Raw genomic sequence first — 20,903 nt, 5'->3', positions numbered from 1 at the left:
TTCAGTATGTCTCCAACAGGATTAAGAATCAAACTAAATCAAATGCAGAATTATGGTCATCTACCATTTTGGAGAATTTTACACGAATGACAGGGGAAAAGTATCTGTGCTACGTCATTCCTCAATTACAGGAGATCAGGTAGCAGATGTGATGAAGTTCTTTCCAACTCACTTGCTAACTAAAAAAGTTAAAGGAGGCAACACTTCCTGGTACATTGTTTCATGTCTAATCTCAACTTTGTAGAACTTCCCACACCTTGGAAAACAAACATATTCATTATATTTATCCTTAACATAATAAATAATGTTTGAAATGCTTTCTGATGTCACTGTTAAAAAAGAACGCCCTATTTCAATAAGAGACCAAAGAAAGGGTGCTGCATTCTTAGTGCATAGTGATCTTTAATGAAGCCCTGTGAGCATTTTCAGGAAGATATGCTAACAAGATCATGAAAAAAATCACAAGCCAGAAAGATCCAATGAGAGATTAGCATCAGTATGTTGAACAAATCACAGATTACACCATCAACGACATTATTATAGGGTGGTGGTGGGAGTGATTATGCCTTTCTATTTTGAAACACTTTTCAAAAATCAGTATGTAGAATTAGTCCTTAAGCCTTAGATCAATAATCACAGGGATTTTTCTCATGAGTCAACGTTTCTATAAACATTAGTATAAAAGGTAGATGCATTAACTTGTAAAACCAATCAGGGCACCAGATTGTTACCACTGCTGCAATGTTCTTGTGGTTAGAAAAAGTCAACTAACCTTCTATCCTGTCTAACCCACCACCAAGAAACTCTTGAGGCAGAATCTGGACCACAGCCCATTTCCTCCTGCTTGTGCCAAGGCAGAGAAGGTGCAAACATCTGGCCAAGTGCACAGGAGCAAACTGGCCAGCACTGTCAATTCTAGGTGAGGTCCTACCTCGTCTGCCTAACCAGGGAGAAATGCAGCAAGTGAGAGAGGGGAATAAAATAGGCTAGAACACACAGACGTTCAGAGCCCTGAAAAGAGACCTCTCTTCCTTGCCAAGCTCCCAGCGCCTCACTAACCTGGGCACCTTCTCCCCTCACAAAACCCATAAATGGACACCCTGAATTCTGACCTAAGAATCAAGTGTGAAAGGCCAACAGGAGCTTTATTAAAGCCAATACCTATTCCACACAAGCTAAGATCTTTGTTCCTCCCATCTGAGGTGAGCACTTTTGTGGTGACAAAGATATTCAAAGTATTGGACATGCTGGTCTCTATGGAGAGACCGAGATAGATAATCCCTCTTTCCGAACCAGAGAGTCAAAGCCCCTTGTCTCTAGTCTCCCTCTGGAGTAGGCGGCCTTAACCACTTCCTCGGAAAAATGTGCTCCTTGGTCATATCACATACTCTTTGTATGACATCTGCAAGTCAGTTGCTCTAAGTCTTGGTTTCTCAAAATGTAAATTTAAAGACTTCACTAGGTGATCTCCAAGATCTCTTTCACTGATCCTGTCTTTCTTCATTTTGCTTCCCCTTATCCCTGACTGCCTGTGAGACTCTATTTCATGGACGCTCAGTTGACGCTTTAACTTTTTTAAGTCTATGGATTCCATTTTTAAAGTAAATACATATTTATTAAATGGCCCTGTAGACACAGAAGTGAATTCAGGCTACTCCCTGAAAAATGTGAATCACTCTCCAGGAATAAACACCAAGAAAAAGTAGCTCCCAAACACAAGACAATGTCCTGAGATGACCGTGGAATACTGCCACCTGCTAGGTGCATACTACTCTGCAGCAGTGGTTCTCAATCAGGGGTAATTCTGCCCTCAGGGGACACTTAGTGATACTTGGACACCTTTTTGGTTGTAGCAACTGGGAGGGGGACGGTGCTACTGGCTTCTAGAGGTTAGAGGCCAAGGATGTTGCTAAACATACTACAATACACAGAGCAGCCCCTCACATCAAAGAACTATCCACCCCAAATTGTCAATAGTGCCGAGGCTGAAAACCCCTAGAGGTTCTAGAGGTTATAAGCAGGGAAACCAAAGCAAAGACCCACAGACAGTTGGCTAGGTCCGTGATCCATTTCCACTCTCACCTTCTGGCTCCACCGCTCCTGGCCCCTGCTCCCGGGAGAAGGTCAGGGCCTCCACTGGCTCTTCCTTGGCTGGGAGAGGTGGAGGATGAGTACTTTTAGCAACAGGTTGAGTGTTCTTTGGCTTGACAAATACAGGTCCTTTACCTACATGGTGATGGATTGGCCTGCGTCTATGAACGCCAGATACCGTATAACCCATTCCACCAGGACAGATTTCCTTAAAAGCAGCTAGATTTGGGATGGGAAAATATTCCTTTTAAAAATCTAAAAGTGCAAACTTATACAGAGGAAAACAGCATGATGAATATCTCTTAATAAATCATCACTAATATAGTTACATTTAAAAACTTCAAAAACAGATGCAAAATGCTTGAATTTCTGTCAAACTTGCATATTTACAGAAAAAACCCAACCCTTTCTTTTACTAAACATTTCTCCATCTGTTAATTCCTTATCCTACCCAATCAGAATTTTATATATATATATAGCATATATAGCATATAGAGAGCACATATTTTATATATATTAACACATGTCAGCTACAAATTAGGAGATAGCATACATATCATGTTTTCTATTTAATATTCTATATCACATCATGTATCATGTATTACACACATAAAATATATGTAATACATTAGATTTTTAGGTACAGAACATACTATATATATTATATATATCTCAGGGGGAGTGTAATATCAGCAAAAATCAGACTGTTCCCTCTTGCTTTGGTCTAATTTCACTAGTTATTAACCAGGAACTCAGTAACATCTAAGTTAAATGACTAGCAAGAAGGTTGAAAAAGAAAAAGAAATCACTATGGAGGGAAATGAGGTGCTGAAATCATCCTAATTTGTTTCCAGTTGAAGAAACCAAAGGACTCAGCCAGGATGGAGGTTATCAGCTGATATGGGGAGGCTGGTTAAGAAGGACTGAAACAGGGCAAGTGGCTTTGAAGAGAGATTCTCAGGATGGTGAAAAGGAATCCAGCAAAATACACATGCTAAAGGGATGATGGGTAGAAATAAAGAAAAAAAGGACACGCCAAGTTAGAATGTAGGTATTTTCAAGGAGAGGGATGACAAGTGAGCAAAAGCCTGACCATGACCAACTGATCGAATTATCCTGAGGGCTGGGAAATATTCTATGCCCTGGAACTGCTATTCCCGCCAGGAAGGTGGTTTTGTACGCTTTAAAAAAAAAAAAAAAAAAAGTTGACTGGGGACCTGTGATTTGCTAGCCTCCATTGCATAATCGCCAGGAATGAGTCAAGGGGAAAGACAAGAGAGGCAAGGCAGTGTGTGGCCCGAGGAGGAACAATCCACCTAAGCCCTTTGGTGTCAGCGCTGGAGGCAAGTTACCAAATGCAGATACCAAGGAGCTCATGGTCAACGTTTTTATTTCTACTTTTAAAACTGAAAGTAAAATAAGTCACTTTTCACTTCCACTGAACAAGAGATCTCCTCTTGATGTTCTGGACCTAAAATTAGCTCTCGGTAAAAATAAAACCCCCCAATACTCCTTAAAACATGCTACAATTTGTTTTTCTAAGGATCACACATTAAATGGTAGAACCTCATTTTTATGTTTAACTATGAAATACAATTTTCATGTGGAATAGATGTTTCTAGCAAAAATGTCTTTCTATCAAGTATTTGAAGCATGAATGAACTAAACATTACTCTTATGAAAATCACCATACATCCAAAAACTGGTTAAGGGCCAAAATTTTATCTTTAATATTATTTTCAAACTTAGTTACTACACTTTATGGAAAAGTCTTCCGGTGTTATATTTACCTTCTTGATTTATGCTTCATGTAAGGGTTACAAAAGCTATCAAAATTGAACTTAAAGTGGGTCTGTGAATTATCAAGATCATGAATTTAATTATTACTTTTTAATACTGAGAGGATCAGATCCCACAGGAGGATACTAGGGCCTTCTGGAGATGTGTCAAGTTACCCAGTAAACCAAACTACCATCAACATTATACTGTCTCTGCTTTACCAGTTCTTTCTGATCCTAGCCATCAACAAACGTGGCTCACGATAGTTAAATTTATATTTACAACTTGTCTGCAACAGTGTAAGTTATAGGCTTAAGACATTAAATGGCCCTGTGAGAGTCAATACACTTCCCTACGTGGGAAGCACCTTATGGAACAAGAAACTGAGTAGACATTTTTTATGCCTACCCCATGCCAGTGAAATTGGGGTCACTCCTTTTTTGATAATATCATGCCCAGTATTTGCAGGTATATTTCTTTCTCTTCTCTTTAACTCTACTTGACCCTGCTTGAGAAGTTGGTGACTCCCTGGTATAAGCAAGGCACTTAGATATATTTATGCTTTCAGGGCATTAGGCCATTACGTACTCAACTGAAGGATAAAGAATCATCACTTCTTAATATTCAGCTCCCACCCAGAAGTTCATGGGAGCTTTGGCAGGATCTGCCCTTGAGTTATTAATCTTCATAGCATAAATTCAATCAATCATATTCATAGTGAATATAATTTTCTCCATTTCCAACTGGAGAAATCAAGCACAATGTTCTTAACAGGACCTGAGAGGCACCCGTTCAATACATGAGTGAAAGAGTTAAACTGCACCAGGTCTAGTCGCTGTGCAGGCGGTGAGCAACCATCAGGAAAGTGCAAGTCCAACAGGGCCTTCTGGTCTCTCCACACTTTCAAACAACAGACTTAGGGCCCTAGAAGCTACGGATAAAACGCAATGGCTTTTCTTAACATCCAAAAGGAAGTCTAATGTTACACACAATGGGAAAAGCTCTTTGCATGTAATTTTTTCCACTGATTCAACCTCGTGTGTTCACGGTTTTTACAAAAGGGATAAAAACACATCGCATTATTAATAACTAATTTTAAAGTCAGAAACTACAAATAACCCAAGCTGCCCAAATCATCCTGTGTGCTTGTGTGGCCAGGAGTGAATGTGAGCACACAGTGGGGCATGTCTTACCTGTGCCTGGAAGGGGACATTTCTCACAGTGTGGGCCCCAGGCCTTGCCCACACTACAACAGCAGAGCTGCTTGGTGAGATGAACAGACAGGGGGTGCATACACTGCCTTCCGGAACTGACAAGTCGGTAACAGGGCCCTTTCTCCTCAGAGATCACAGGGGTATCCGCTGAAGCAGAGAGATAAGGCCTGACGTCACCCAAGAAACGACAAAAACCAGTTCGACATTTCACATAATAGTAAAATGAACCTAAAAGTTTGGATTAGAAGTCATACTTCAGAATAAATCTGTCTAAATGTAGGGCATTACCCTTCTGGATTTAGTTGACCAAATGAGTTTGAAGAGTCAGGACATCAAACGTCCCTGTCTGTGTCTGGTCCCTTCTTCCATTTTAGTAAGTGTTGAAAATCAACTATGTGTGCGTGAGTGAGAACAAATAATTTCAACCAAAATAAACCTGCCTAAATAAACCTAACTATAAAACCTAATTATCAAAATCTCTACCTCATTTGTTGTCTTGTATTTAGCCATAAGAGAGGTAGTTCTGGGCTTCCCTGGTGGTGCAGTGGTTTGGAGTCCGCCTGCCGATGCAGGGGACACGGGTTCGTGCCCCGGTCCGGGAAGATCCCACGTGCCGCAGAGAGGATGGGACCGTGAGCCATGGCTGCTGAGCCTGCGCGTCCGGAGCCTGTGCTCCGCAACGGGAGAGGCCACAACAGTGAGAGGCCCGCATACCGCAAAAAAAAAAAAAAAAAAAAAAAAAAAAGAGAGGTAGTTCTAGGGCAGAATTTGGTAAACAGCCAGGTATCATGGAAAGTCAGGAACTGAACATAGTAGATACTACAAATCAGCTATCACTCTTCTTGCTTGGAGGACTGTGAAAGCCTGCAGGGTCCTATCCGGTCTCATCCTAGGCTAGCGACCAGCAAATGGGAGACAAAGGACAGCTTCTGACTGGCAATGCCACACAAGGCCCCGGTCCAGCCAGACAGCACACCAGAGAAGGAGGAGATGACATCCTCAACCCCTCAGGAAACATCACAAAAGCACATCAGCCCATAGTCATCCAATACCTAAGTCCTCATTCTGATTCTTCTTCTATAAATTTAGTAGATGAGACTTCATTAATCTAACAGCTACTGGGCACATAGGGCAAATATGAGAATAAGAAAGACACATCCCTGCCTTCACAAAGATCATTTTCTAGAGTAAATGTGCATGCATGGAGAATGTTCTACAGATCCAGTTCCAGGCCAAGTCAACACTGCTGAACAGACCAAGCTTGATGGTCACCTCTCTGTTCATTCCCCATGTCAACAAAAGCTCTTCTCTACTGCATCACTGTCCAAATGAGCTTTTCCCAATTTGCCTTTCCCTTACCCAATTCCTCTAGCACCTGGCACTTCCAAATCACCTTCCTTTCCTGCTCAGAGCTAAATTTTCATTCTCACAAAATGACTGACATCTCCGCTACCAGAAACAACCTGATTCAATGAAAGCACTACAGCACAGTGAAGAGAGCAAGGGGTTTTACAGCCAGACAGACCTGGGCTCACATAGTGGGTCTACCACTTGCCAGCAATATAACCTAGGGAAGTCACTTCAACTGGCTGCAATGGTTTATGTGTCAACTTGACTGGGCCACAGAACCTAGACAGCTGGTCAAAGACAGGTCTGAATGTTGATGTGAAGGTATTTTTCACATGAGATTAACATTTAAATTAGTAGATTTCGAGTCAAGCAGATGACTCTCCGGGATGTGGGTGCGCCTTATCCAAGCACTTGAAGGCCTTAGGAGAAAAAGAGACTGATCTCCCCAGAGGAAGAAGGAATTTTGCCAGCAGACAGCCTTCAGACTCTGGCTGCACCATTAGCTGTTCCCAGGACCTCCAGGCTGCCAGCCTACCCTGCAGATTGGAGCTTGCCAACCTCCACATTCATGTGAGCCAATTCCTTAAAAATCCCTTTTCATCCACCCATGCTATTGGCTCCATTTCTCTGTAGAGAATGCTAACTAATACACTGGCTGAGCCTCAATAACTCCCTCACTTACAGGTGACAAGCTCAATGTATAGACTCAAAATATCATATGCTAAACGTTTGGTTCAGAGTAGACACAATATACACGTCAGCCTGCCTTATTAATAAAAGCAGGTATCTCCAGCCTCTCAAGGGCATTTGTACACGACTTGATCACTGCTGTAGTGGTAGAATTTCAACACAGTGAAAACAGTCGAAAAAAGGATATGGGTGAATTGGAGGGGGGAGCACAGGAGACCTTCCTAAGGCTTCAAAACTTAGTTCCTCTAATACGGCCAGGTTTGCCCAAGATTACTAAAAACGTGGTAAAAGGGAGAAGTGTGAGCCTTTTTCTCTCCCTTCTCCTACTCACTTTCTGGAGTCTGTGCAAGTCAGCTATGAAAGATTAAAGGTCACAGAAGAAAAGTAAAAGAAAATTTATGAGTATGGTTATTACCCCCAAAAGGATAAGTTTCTGGAATGATTGACCAGCACTTATATAGCATATGGGTGTGGGTCTGTCTCTCTATATAAGTTGTATAATCTTAAGAACATATACGTAGTTCTAGGATAATCAGCTCACCAAGGATTTGGCTCCAAAATTTCTTCTCCAACCAAAGTGTTTGGAATTCACAACACATATTTCCATAGAAACAACATCAGGTCAACTCACAAGAGCCTATTTTACACGTGGTAGGGATTAATTATAACACGAATAGCATTAAGGTTAGTTCTAGATCCCAAGAACAAGGGCCGTTTAAAGCAGAGCAGAGTTTCCCCAAACCCTGGACATTGGAGACGGTGACATTGGCCCCTTGTGCTGACCTGTCCACACTCGCTCCCTGGTATCCACCTCGCCCTCATATCCAGGGTAGTGATACTACCTTAGGCACCATCCCTGTTACACTTACTCTGCCCCCCATCCAAGGACTCTACCTTAAAGTAACATATCAGGCCTACCGCCCAGATTAACCCCAAACTCCAAATCAGCAATTCAGTTTTTAAGGGATTAGTATGTGTATTTGTGTGTAAGTGAATTATAAGAGATTGCTTGTTCATTAAAGCAAGTCTCTGGTTGAGGCTCCATGCATGGCGCACACACACACAGAGAAAGCAAAATTTTAGGCATTTTATCATGTGGAGAATAATGACAGAAGTCAAGCAAGCTAATTCCTCCTAAACATCTTCTCCTGAAAGGTCTCTGTTTTATAGGTGTTTGTCCTTGCATCATTTCCTAACCCAGAGATTCTCCCTAAGTGCTAGGGGTACTGGTGTTTTTTTTTTTTTTTTCCATGACAGCTTCCAACGCACTTCAAGTGGGGGCCTTCAAGGGAATAAGAATCACTGGCTTACAGAGTCATCAAAACTCAGCTGTTGGTGTGTCAGGGAACATCAGACCATGTTGCAACTAAACATTGTGCTTCACTCCAAGTGCACATAATAATAAGCCATTAACTAATAAAAAAAAATCTGCTCCTTCAAAGATGGAAGAAATCCCAGGAGGAAGCCATTGGAAAGGTCTGGCTTACATACCTAAATTATACTAATGCTCCTATGATTCAAATTTTCTTTGCTCTACAATTATGTGGATCAAAAAGTGTTAATTTATGCCTCCCTCAGATTTCTAACAGGATGTGCCCTTTAAAATGGCCTCTATTTTAATGCCTAAGTCACCTGTTATTCTTTTATCATTTCAAATGACTTATATGGCAATTCACTTATTTCATTAAACACCTCTAGCACTTTCACATTCAACATGATACATAAACCCAGGAACAATATGCTACCTAGAATGATGCATGATTGGTGTTTCTACTGTCTGAGTATCTTTAACCACAGATTGAAAGGCTGGTTGTAAAGGCTAATTCATTCGTATACTACATTTATTATTTAAAATATAATAAACGTGATTATATAGTCTATTGCATCATAAGGATTTACACTATACTAAAAAAAAAAAATCAATATTGCCCAAAGATTGCTAAAGAATTGGTGGAGGGCTTCCCTGGTAGCGCAGTGGTTGAGAGTCTGCCTGCCGATGCAGGGGACATGGGTTCGTGCCCCGGTCTGGGAAGATCCCACGTAGCTGCGGAGCGGCTGGGCCCATGAGCCATGGCCGCTGAGCCTGCGCATTCGGAGCCTGTGCTCCTCAACGGGAGAGTCCACAGCAGTGAGAGGCCCGCGTACCACAAAAAAAAAAAAAAAAAAAAAAGAATTGGTTGAAATGGGAATGGGTCAGAGTAATGAGGAGGAATTACAAAGTGTGCTGGTAGGTTCATATGTGTAGGTTCCCTGAAATACGGGTTTTGCAGATTGTATTTTCTGTACGATGTGTTGCTAAGATTCAGGTGCACAGATTCAGTTACTCTATATAGAGGGAAAAACATTTCAGAAGCATAAACCCTACTAGAAATGCCACATCAGTCAGTCAAGAAAACAAATCTTTTGCTCCTGGTGACAGACATGGGAAAAATCTTCCAAAGAAATAAACATATAGCTGTATATCCAAGTATTGTATTGAATCTTCACCATATATAGCCAATGCTGATGGTGATTGCATAACAAACCACTGTGAGAAGGTAATATGCTATGGTTCTCACATTTGGGCTCCCCAGTAATGTATTAACCAACTTATACTTAATTATAGGGTCGTACAACCAACTCTGATTATACTTTCAAAGCCATGCTGCTCTTATCAATTCAAACATAAATGTAAGTAGTATTAAGCAGATATAAATTAATCTGGTACTTGGAACAAGTTGAAAAACAGAGAAGACTTGAGGAGACAGCATATAAGCTAGCCTCTCCTACTAGTTTGTTTTCACTCCCCCCCCTCCCCCAAACACCTCCAATATCCTTATTCACTTCTTGGATGAAATTCCACACTAGAGTTTCATACCATTAAAGCTTAAAGTCCCAATGGGATGAGTGCTGGGATGCAGGTGTGGGGAGCAAGTAACACTGTCAGAAGGAGTCTGAGAGATGACTTTCCTAGGGAGGTAAGAGCCCATAGGCACCCTTTTCAGGAAACAGGTTATTAAAAATAAATTCTGCGAGAACCAAAATTTCAGAAAAACAATGATTCTGAGGCCACTGCAGAGTCAGACCAGCATTTTACAGTGAGACTAAATAGTGGCTCTGCTTAAATAGATGACTTGCTCCTGTCAATTTAGACCAGTTTCCTCTTCCTGATTAAAGGCTCAGCTTGTGGAGTGAGACAAATTGAGTTTCAAATTTGGGCTCTACCGCTTATAGGCTGTGTGACTTTTGGAAAGATCCTTAAACTCTCTGTGCCTCAACTTCTTCATTTCTAAAATAGGAAGAACAACACTTCAAGCCTCATAGAAATCTTTAAGTATTATATTTGATAATCCATATAAAGTACTCATCACAGTGCCTGGCACTTAGTAAGTAAACAGTAAAGATTACTACATTACTGTCACGGTTTTGGTTGTTACTGCTTTTATATGGGAGCAAACAGTTGGCACAGATCTGTCTGTACAACCTCAAGGCCATGATGCTGTGAGACCACTGAGGAAAACTATGAGCCTAAGCTGAGACAGCCACGGAGGAGGTGGGAAGAAAGGAAAAGGTAGAAAATAGATTATGAAGATCTAACGACTTTCTTGGAGACCAAAGGAGATGACAGAGTCAGAGGTGACACAGAGGCTCCCAGCCTCATTTCTGGGGAGAACAACGTCACCATGGACAAAACCACCAAGTCAGGAAGGAAAGCCCATTTTTCTCTCTCTGCTAGAGAGATCTAGCAGTCATTTACCCAATCAACTTTATAAAAAAAAAAAAAAAGGATCTAGAACTATGAGATCCAATGTGTTAGCCCCTAGCCACATACTACTACTTAGATAAAATGTAAATGAGATACAATTTAAAATTCAATTCCTTAGTCACACCAGCCACTTGTGACTAGTCTTATCACATCAGAAATGTTCTGTATCTGCACTGTCCATCATCACAGAAAGTTCTACTGGACAGCATTGATCTAGCCCAAAAGTCAGCAAATTTTCTCTGTGAAAGGCAAGATAAATATTTTAGGCTTTGTGGTCCATTTGGTCTCTGTTTCAACTTCTCAGCTCTGCCACGGCAGCGTGAAAGTGGCCTTAGACAGTATATAAATGAATGGACATGGCTGTGTTCCAATAAAACTATTTACAAAAACAGACGGTGGGACAGATTTTGCCCACGGGCTATAATTTGCCAATCCCTGATCTAGAACCCTAAAGTTAGAGGCACAAAACCCAATTTTAAACCTCAAATGTCATTTACAAGCTATATGATCTTGAAAAGTTACTTAAACTCTCCTAGCTTCAGTTTCCTATTGTGTAAAATAATTCATACCTCATAAGGAAGCTGCAGAAACTAAAAAGAAATGATGTTCATGAATATGACTGGCTTTTCGAAGGGATGAGTTCGGCATCTCATGATTTCCAGAGTTAGGGCAGAAGCACATCTTATCTCTAACTCTATTTCTGTCAGTGAGCACCAAGTCCATGGGTCAAGAATATTATGAAACAAATTTCACTGAGCAAATATGCAGGCTCAAAATTCTTTTTTTTTTTTTTTTTTTCGGTACATGGGCCTCTCACTGTTGTGGCCTCTCCCGTTGTGGAGCACAGGCTCCAGACACGCAGGCTCAGCAGCCGTGGCTCACAGGCCTAGCCACTCCGTGACATGTGGGATCTTCCTGGACCAGAGCACGAACCCATGTCCCCTGCATCGGCAGGCGGACTCTCAACCACTGCGCCACCAGGGAAGCCCCTCAAAATTCTTTTACCTGGGCCCTTTGAACCTGTGGACACACCCTCCCCAGCATTCATCCTGGAGCTCTTGAATTTCTGAAGAAAATTAATTGCAGCTTAAAAAGTCAGAAAGCTTTCCTACTCCGACTGCACAGGTTATTATACTTTTCTTGGACTGGCTCTGAGAAATCCTGGAGTTTCACCTTTCCCCACAGAGAGGTAGGAGCAGGTCTGGAGAATGCTACTGCAGCAACGCCCTGATCCACAGACACAGAGGTCGGAGACAGCAAACGCCAGAACCCTCCTACTTTCTTCTTTCAGCTTGGCTAAGTCAAGGACAGGGTGCGGGCAAGGAGAGAAAGTGAAGTGGTTGCAACCTTTGGCTGCAGTCAAGGAATTCTGAGGGTGTTCACCTCAGCGTATTCGAGAACAGGGAGAGCTTCCCATTGCTCCTCAGCCACTGCCAAGTGCATTTCTTTGAGTTCACAGAGTCAGCCACACCTTTTATGGCCTGGATATGCCCTAAATTCATGCTGCCTGGAGCAAACGTGGTCAATCTTCTCCATCTGCTTCCACGGTCTATCCAAGGCTGTTTTTATATCTTGCAAGAGCATTTACTCCAAATGACAGATAGCTTTGCTCAGTGCCTTTGTGTGTCTGTCTGCGTGTCTGTGCATGCGTGTGTGCACATGTGTGACCCCCGGTCTCCTTCTGCTACTTCCCCCGTGACTATCAAGGGTACCACCAACTCGCCAGTGCTCTTCCACCCTACTTTGTAAGTATCACCTTCTCCCCTCATTCTTTCTCAAGACATTCCTTCTCTTCAGACTTCCCTATCAACTTCTTCAAAATACAGTTCACCCACAAATCAGACTGGATTGAACCAAGTCACAAATCCTGAAACACTTTACATATCTCTATGATATTACATGTGGTAAATTCAGAGGAAAGAGAAATAAATCTGCCCACTCAATGCTGGTAAAGAGCCCAGGTTTCAACTTCAAACTCTAAACGGGAACATTTAACTAGCAACAAACGTCTCCTAATACTTATCGTTTCAGCCGTTGTAGCTGAACCATAAAATTAAAATATTTATTTTTCAAATACGAATGGATGGTTGTTTAATAAGTTCAGTATTATCTGGGCAATGACAGGGAAAATAAACGCTAAGGAAAGTGTGTTTCAAAAATCTCACTGGCAGTTTCTACAATCTTATGAAAACCTGGATGTCTGTCCTTAGCTCTAGACATCAGATCTAGTCAAATAAAACACTTTGCAACCAGTCCTCTAAGTGTACCTAATCTACAATGTTCAATGTAGTCATTTTAACCAGACTACAAAGCAAATTATTTAAGGAAAAACAAATATTCACAACAAATTCTATGTTCAAACTCTAAAAATGTTTCATGCTTAAATTATACAACTGTATTTACAATACTCTACTCATGTAATTCCAATCAGCCAGAAGTTGTCCTTAAATTATCTGGATATTGTCAATGATGTGATTTTTGGCCTGAAATTTCCAAATCCTTGCATCAGTTTTCAAGTGTACCTAGTATGCAAGCATAATTTTACAGTCTAATTTTGTCACCCACCAAAAAAAGTCCTATAATTAGGTGCCTGCCTGCTTTATGATCAGAACTGTCTGTGAAAGAACATGGAAGAACTTATGTGCAAAATTTCCAAATCTGTATTTGACGGGTTTCAAAGGAAAATAGTAGTAATTAGTAACAATGTTCCAAAACACTCAACAAACTCGTCTAAAAGTAATGAATGAGATTGCTATTTTTATTTTATTACATTTGTCTTTATTTCACCATGTCTATCCATCAGCTTAGGGCACAGAGTTAGAGATGCACAGTTAAAAGCAAATGATGGTACCTTCTTGAAAAATATATCTTGATGATATGACAAATTTAAAACTGGGGACCAGAAAGATACAACTTAACATATACCAATGACACATTATAAAAACAGGTAAATAAAAAAAACCTAGCAAGACAAAAATTAATGCAGGATTGCTCTTAACATTATCTCGACAGTTTTCTGCCATACATTAGTTTAAAATGTTTAACCTTTAATCGTAGGTGACTTTGAAAAATCTATTGCATTTACCTACTTTGTAATAATGGGCATAAGTACCTTAAAAATAAGGTAGTCTTAAAAAATTCTGTGTCTGAGCCCTTTACATCTAAAATGCATACATCTCTAATTGTCAGGTGATCTGTATTGATTACACTGGATTAGGTTTTGTGGCAAGAGATCCTTAATAGGATCTTTTTGGAGAAACTACATTTTCTGTACGAATATTAGAACATAAGATTTGATGGAGGATTTTTATCCTTAACAAGTTAAAAAAATCTTAAAGACAGATTTGTAAGGCAAAATAGTTTAACTTCAGGGACACATATCAGTGGTTTTTGAGGACAACAGAATAGAATATTTGAAATTAGAACTGAATAAAAAAATCTGAAACACAGAGCCTTGCTAACTATTTCCCAGACTCTTCTAACCAAGAAAGTACAGTGAAGCCTCATTAAATCAGACAGAAGTGACTCAGAATTTGGACTAATTAAAGACAGAAGCTGGGACAAAGTTTCACTCCACCTAAATAATGCTTAAAATACTCATGAAGGAAAAATCTGTTTTCATGTCTTAGGTATGCTAATTTTAATTAACTGTTTCTTTGCATAATTCCTCTGTGCACTTGTTCTCTACCTTAAGTTTAAGCTGTCATTTTTTCTGAACACAATAAAAATGCATTTTTAAAATAAACATAGATTTATTGTAGTATATCAGGCCGCCCCCTCCCTCCTGTCATTTTAATGACATTTTCCTGCATATTTACAATATTTAGTTGACCGCTGAGTATTTACCTTCTTTTGGATACTTCCCCCTCCCCCCACCCCCCAAAAAAACAGATGCAAAATAGTAATAAAAAGTGATCATTACTTACGAACACAACTTGAAAAGGTAGGATCTGGCCCAAATCCTATTTTGCAGGTACATCTATAGCTGCCCATGGTATTCAAACACTCACCATTAGGGCACACACCCTGTAGTTGGCATTCATTAATATCTGCAGGAAAACAATTCTTTTAGAAAGAGAAGTCAAGTTCTATGGAACAGATTCTGGCTGTAAATTGCATTCCCTGTCTTTATCAGTATAATACCTCTCAGTTATAGTAAGTAAGAGCTGCGAGCAACTTTTAATGCAGCAGCACTTTAATCAACTCAAACATTTACTGAACATCTACAATTTAGCAAATATTTACTATGCACCTACTATGTACCTGGTTCTATGCTAGATATTAGAGACTTACCAGTGAACCAAACTGACCAAAGATGCCAGCCTTCACAGAGCTTATATTTTAGTGTTAGTGTTTTTAAAGTATTATAGGGCATACAGGCAAGGTGAAGACTCTCGCCCTGGAGACACTTCTAGTCTAGTTGTGCCTATAACTATGTAAAAATTAAAGAAGTGAAAATCGCTATCACAATCAGAAGAAAGGTCATAAACCTGAAGAAATTAAATTATGAAATTGCCTTATAGACAAATAAGAGCTACTAAAGGAAGGTGGAGGTAAGGGAGACTGCAGCATGGAGAAGGAGGTAAGACTTCATCAGGTGTTGAATTTGGGGAGAAGCCAGATGGATGGGCAGGAAGGGGTGAATGATCTACATGGGTGGACATCAGAGCATGAGCGACAGAGACTGGAGAAGGAAAGGGATCAGGAAATCATGAGTCAAACCGTTGGCTGGAAAAGAAGTTTCAGGAAGGTGAATAGTTGGAAAAAGAGCTGGTTAAAGCCAGGCTAGGTTTGGATGCAATTTTATTGAAAACAGGGAAATATATGAAAGGGCTGTGAGCAGGAGGAAGATATAATCAAGGGCGGGCTCTAGGGAAACACATCTGGCCAGCACATGGCTTGGTGAGATGAGATTAAAAGTTTGATCACTGAAGGAATAAAGCAAGTATGAGACTGGTGACAAGCCAGGTTAGTGAGAATAATCAGGAAGAGAAGCAATGAAGTTTTGTTTTTGTTTGTTTGTTTTTGAAGGAACAACTGACAGTGCATGGTGTTTGGTGTCTGACTGGCCAACATGGCATTGGAGAAAAAGAGGGTAAAAGATGCCGTTGAGGCTTCTAATCTGAGCAAAGAGGAAAAGACACTATTGGTTTTGTAGAAAGTTCTGTGAAGGAAAAAGGCAGATGAAGAGATAAGTTTTCCACATGAAAGAATGCTCAACATCACTAACCATTATGCAAATCAAAACTACAATGAGGTATCACCTCACACCTGTCAGAATGGCCATCATCAAAAAATCTAGAAACAATAAATGCTGGAGAGGGTGTGGAGAAAAAGGAACCCTCTTGCACTGTGGGTGGGAATGTAAATTGATACAGCCACTATGGAGAACAGTATGGAGGTTCCTTAAAGAACTAAAAATAGATCTACCATATGACCCAGCAATCCCACTACTGGGCATATCCCCTGAGAAAACTATAATTCAAAAAGAGTCATGTACCACAATGTTCATTGCAGCACTATTTACAATAGCCAGGACGTGGAAGCAACCTAAGTGTCCATCGACAGATGAATGGATAAAGAAGATGTGGCACATATATACAGTGGAATATTACTCAGCCATAAAAAGAAATGAAATCAAGTTATTTGTAGTGAGGTGGATGGACCTAGAGACTGTCATACAGAGTGAAGCAAGTCAGAAAGAGAAAAACAAATACCATATGCTAACACATATATATGGAATCTAAAAAAAAAAGAAAAATGGTTCTGAAGAACCTAGGGGCAGGACAGGAATAAAGATGCAGATGTAGAGAATGGACTTGAGGACACGGGGAGGGGAAGGGTAAGCTGGGACAAAGTGAGAGAGTGGCATGGACATGTATACACTACCAAATGTAAAATAGATAGCTATTGGGAAGCAGCCACATAGCGCAGGGAGATCAGCTCGGTGCTTTGTGACCATCTAGAGGGGTGGGATAGGGAGGGTGGGAGGGAGATGCATGAGGGAGGAGATATGGGGATGTATGTATATGTATAGCTGATTCACTTTGTTATACAGCAGAAACTAACACACCATTGTAAGGCAATTATACTCCAATAAAGACGTTTAAAAAAAAAAGAGGTAAGTTTTACACTAGAAGGTCACTCTGGGATACTCAAGTATTGTATAAATATCCAGCCACAGCAGCAGATTCAGGAATAAAGTGAAAGGAAAGCATCATTGGAAACAGAGCCTCAAGGTCATCTGCATGTGGTGATTGCTATGGTCTCAACGTTTTGTGCCCCCCACCCCACCGCCAGATTCATATGTTGAAATCCTAACCCTCCCCAAAGGTGATGGTATTAGTAGGTGAGGCCCTTGCAGGGTGTTTCAGTCATGAGGGAAGAACCCTCGTGAATAGGATTAGTGCCTTAAAAAGAGGGGCTCCAGAGAGATCCCTAGTCCCTTCCACCATTTGAGGACACAATGGAGACATCTGTAACTGGAAGAGGGCCCTCACCAGAAGGTGACCATACTGGTGCCTTGATCTGGGACTTATCTGCTTCCAGAACTGTGAGCAATAAATACCTGCTGTTTTTAAGCTACCCAGTTGGTGGTATTTTGTTATAGTAGCCCAAATGGACTAAGACAGTGGCCCAAGGGGAAATCAAAATGATTTGGAAGAGGAGAGACGAAAATGTGGCAATTTTTAAAAAAAGATTATAGAGTCATTTGCAAAGGTAATTAAAAATAAACAGAATGTGACAAGTTAACAGTAAAAAAAAATTAGTAGTTATCTATTTTATTCAGGGTGTCTTATGAAGCTTAACAGTTAACAGACTTGGCTTTTAGTGTTTCCATTGAAATTACATTTACTTCTTTCAATCATTAATTCTAATAAAACTTCTATTAAGGATCCTAAAATGTTAATTTTCTACATTAAACTGAACGCCATGGTAGCAAAACATTACTAGCAGAATCATCACATAAAAAGGCAAATGCAGCCTGCAATAAATCACTATTCGCTTATATTTCATATTCTACATAGCCAAAGATATCTACATGGACGTATTTTACCTGACACATGACAATATGACATTTTCAATGACATTCAAATGACAACCCATGTTTGTTGTGTAAATTCTACAGCATTCCAGCTTGCATGCAGCTGGAAACTGGTATAGCTAGATGACACCTGGACCGCATATGGTCCAGCACCTGTCCATCTTACTCTTGATCAGAGTGTGTGTTGTATTATAATGCACATTTATGCACAGCATGTGATTGAAAATATCCCCCTATAACTCATTCTCTTTAAGAGAACCACCATGAAGGACCAGGAAGAGTGCCAAGTCCACTTGGGGCTTACATGGTACAAGCGAAGCCCCTATTGTATGTCCCCACTTAAACCTCAAATTTGGGTAACCAGCCAGTTGTGGTCAAAAAGGCTGGACCACTGTTTCCCCTCATGTTCCCACTAGGGTGTGATCATCAGCCTTCCTCTTTCTCTGAGGGGCTTTTACTCCTGTTCATTGACTACACCATTACGCCTTCCATGTTTACCTCTTGGGACCCAGAATTTTCCCTTATCTGGAAGTTTCTATGACAGTACCATCCCAGTCTCCCTGCTGGCTAACCTCCCTGCAGGTTAAGGTGGTGTTTGTCCCCCACAAAGCATAGATACCTGATACACAACGACTGCCTTATGCTCTCTTCCAGTGTCCCCTCTTTGACTCTCAACATTGCCCACCACTTCGACCATGATGCCATGGGAATGGAGGACAGAAATTAAGCCTTAAATGAAAACACTATGGCTACAGACAGGAAGAAGTAGAGTGAAGAAGAGGAATCATATAAAGCTTTCCCCTTCCCTTTTCCTACCATCTCTATTCTAATCAGCTTGTGCCACTAGCAATACCACTTCCCCTAATTTTGGCTCCAGAAACCCAGAAGCATGGACACACTCTCAAAGTTTCCAGAAAAACTCCCATTTCCCTCAACTACCTCAATTTATTTTTTATCATATTCTAGAAAATACTATAAATTAGAGATTAAATTTTCAAAAATTTTTCTTTTTAAAGTTACATCCAGCTAAGTATATCAATCTTAAGTGTACAACTATACGAGGTTTTTGCATATACATACATGTATACATACAAGTAGATATGTGTGTACACGTGTCTATGCACATACTGTATAACCACCACCCCCAGATCATGACTTAGAACATTCCCAGTGCCTCAGAAGGCACTTCATGTCCCTTCCCAGTCAACCTCTTTGCCCCCACAGGTAACTACTATCCTGATTCCCATCACTGTTGATTAGTCTCAGCTGTTCTTAAACTTCATATAAAGGGAATCATATTGTATATATTCTTTTGTCTGACTTTATTATGCCTAAGAGATTCATCAATGTTATTACATACAGTTCATCTTTCACTGCTCTGTTACATTTTATTGTGTGAGTACAAAGTTAATTTATCTGTTCTACTGTTGAGAGACATTTGGGGGTTATTTCCAACCATGCACCTGTGAACATTCTTATATGTATGTCTTTTGGTAGGCCTACGCACTCATGTCTCTTGGGTATATATCTAGGAGTAAAATTTCTGGGTCACTAAATAAGGCTCATGTTTACTTCAATATATATTGTCAAACAGTTGTCCAAAGTGGTTATGTCAATTTCCATTTCCAGTACCAACTGCTCCACATCCTCATCAAATTACTGTCGGTCTTTTTCATTTTAGTCATCGAGTGGGAGTGTAGTGTTATCTCATTGTGGTTTTGACCTGCACTTCCTTTTCGTATATTTAGTTGCCATTTAGATCTAAAAGCAATCTCTCCTACAATGTAAATACCTATAGGGATGTTGTAGGTCAGTAAGATTGCTTCCCTCTTAGTTGATTCTCAAAGTGGGGTATGCTTAGCTATGGGACACTTTGGGTTGTTCCAAGGACGGGGGAACACTCACTGGGTGGACACTAGGGAACTGAACAAAGTGTGGTTAGTCCCTCTTGACAAAGAAAATTGTCAATAATGCCCTCACTGAAAAACTCACACACAGGGGATGAAAATATGAGTTTATAAGTACAGAAAGGACCATCCTGAAGTAAAGTTGTCTGAGGAATGATGGAGTGGAGGTGAGTGCTTGCTCCATGAGGGGACTTGAAGGGCTGCATTCACTCAACTCAGCCTCTAAACTGTCTACATCTGGATGGTCTCCTGCTGTCTCTGAGATGGTGCTTTGGCCTGAGCAAGAAGCAAAACAGACTAGGTTCCCCAGATCGCTGAGCTCGGGGGCTGTGTGTGGTTTGTGATCTGCAAGACTAGAGTCCTAGCATCACCATGTCTGACCGGGGCTCTAAGGTAATTCATCAGACTTAACTGTGACCTGCGGACCTGTCCCCGGAGACTGGGCACCCTACACACCTCTTTTAAGTAAGGCAGTTCCTTTACATCTGCTTCAAAAACTGAACTTCTAAGATGGCATTTGTAAAGAAAATTTGAAGATCACTGATGTTATTTCCGTGAAAAATCATATTCCAGGTTTCAACAACTCACTCACAAATAAAACTTTAAAAAGCATTCCATTCATAAACTGTTCATTCCTAATATGCCAAATTTGAAATCTAAAAATTGGATAGGCATTCTCTTACTTTTTGCCACTTCATTCTTCCATCCCCTGCTTCGTTCCTGAGAGGACTGTGGGTGGCTAGATAGTTTATATCCTTTGTGTTTAAAGAAAAAGGCAAAAAACTTATGCCCCGTGTTTTTAAATTTAGAACCCCAGAAATTAATATGAAACATGAGCAATTATCTAAATGACTTTCTGAGGTAGTCAGGCTCTTTAAGACCTTTATAAATAAACTGAAGGAAACTAAAGATTCACAGATGCATTAAGAACAAAACACGGGTTGACTGGAAGTGTGCTCTCTGGATATGAGAAGTTTGAGGATTAGGCTGAGAGGAGGCGTTATTGGGCCAAAGTTTAACAATTATATGAAACATGATCAGCTAATTATGAATTATAGTTCTATTTAGGCTTCAATTCCTCA

General features: G+C 40.5%; 1 protein-coding gene across 5 annotated transcripts in view; it reads right to left on the bottom strand.

Annotated features, from left to right (window-relative positions):
• Positions 1–20,903, bottom strand: part of LTBP1 (latent transforming growth factor beta binding protein 1) — a 430,385-nt gene that overhangs the window by 143,009 nt on the left and 266,473 nt on the right. For 3 of the 5 annotated variants that reach the window (XM_060117483.1, XM_060117484.1, XM_060117486.1), the window contains 3 exons: positions 14,796–14,918; positions 5,064–5,231; positions 2,083–2,310 (listed from right to left, as the gene is read on the bottom strand). In XM_060117483.1, coding sequence (XP_059973466.1) covers positions 2,083–2,310; positions 5,064–5,231; positions 14,796–14,918 — 519 coding nt within the window. The remainder of the gene's footprint in view (positions 1–2,082; positions 2,311–5,063; positions 5,232–14,795; positions 14,919–20,903) is intronic. The other 2 variants (XM_060117485.1, XM_060117487.1) reach the window with 1 other exon arrangement.

This window comes from Mesoplodon densirostris, chromosome 14, assembly GCF_025265405.1.
Source record: "Mesoplodon densirostris isolate mMesDen1 chromosome 14, mMesDen1 primary haplotype, whole genome shotgun sequence".
In the NCBI taxonomy this organism is placed as follows: Eukaryota; Metazoa; Chordata; class Mammalia; order Artiodactyla; family Ziphiidae; genus Mesoplodon; species Mesoplodon densirostris.
Note: the sequence above shows the minus strand (reverse complement) of the source record. Positions and strands in the feature narration are given on the sequence as shown.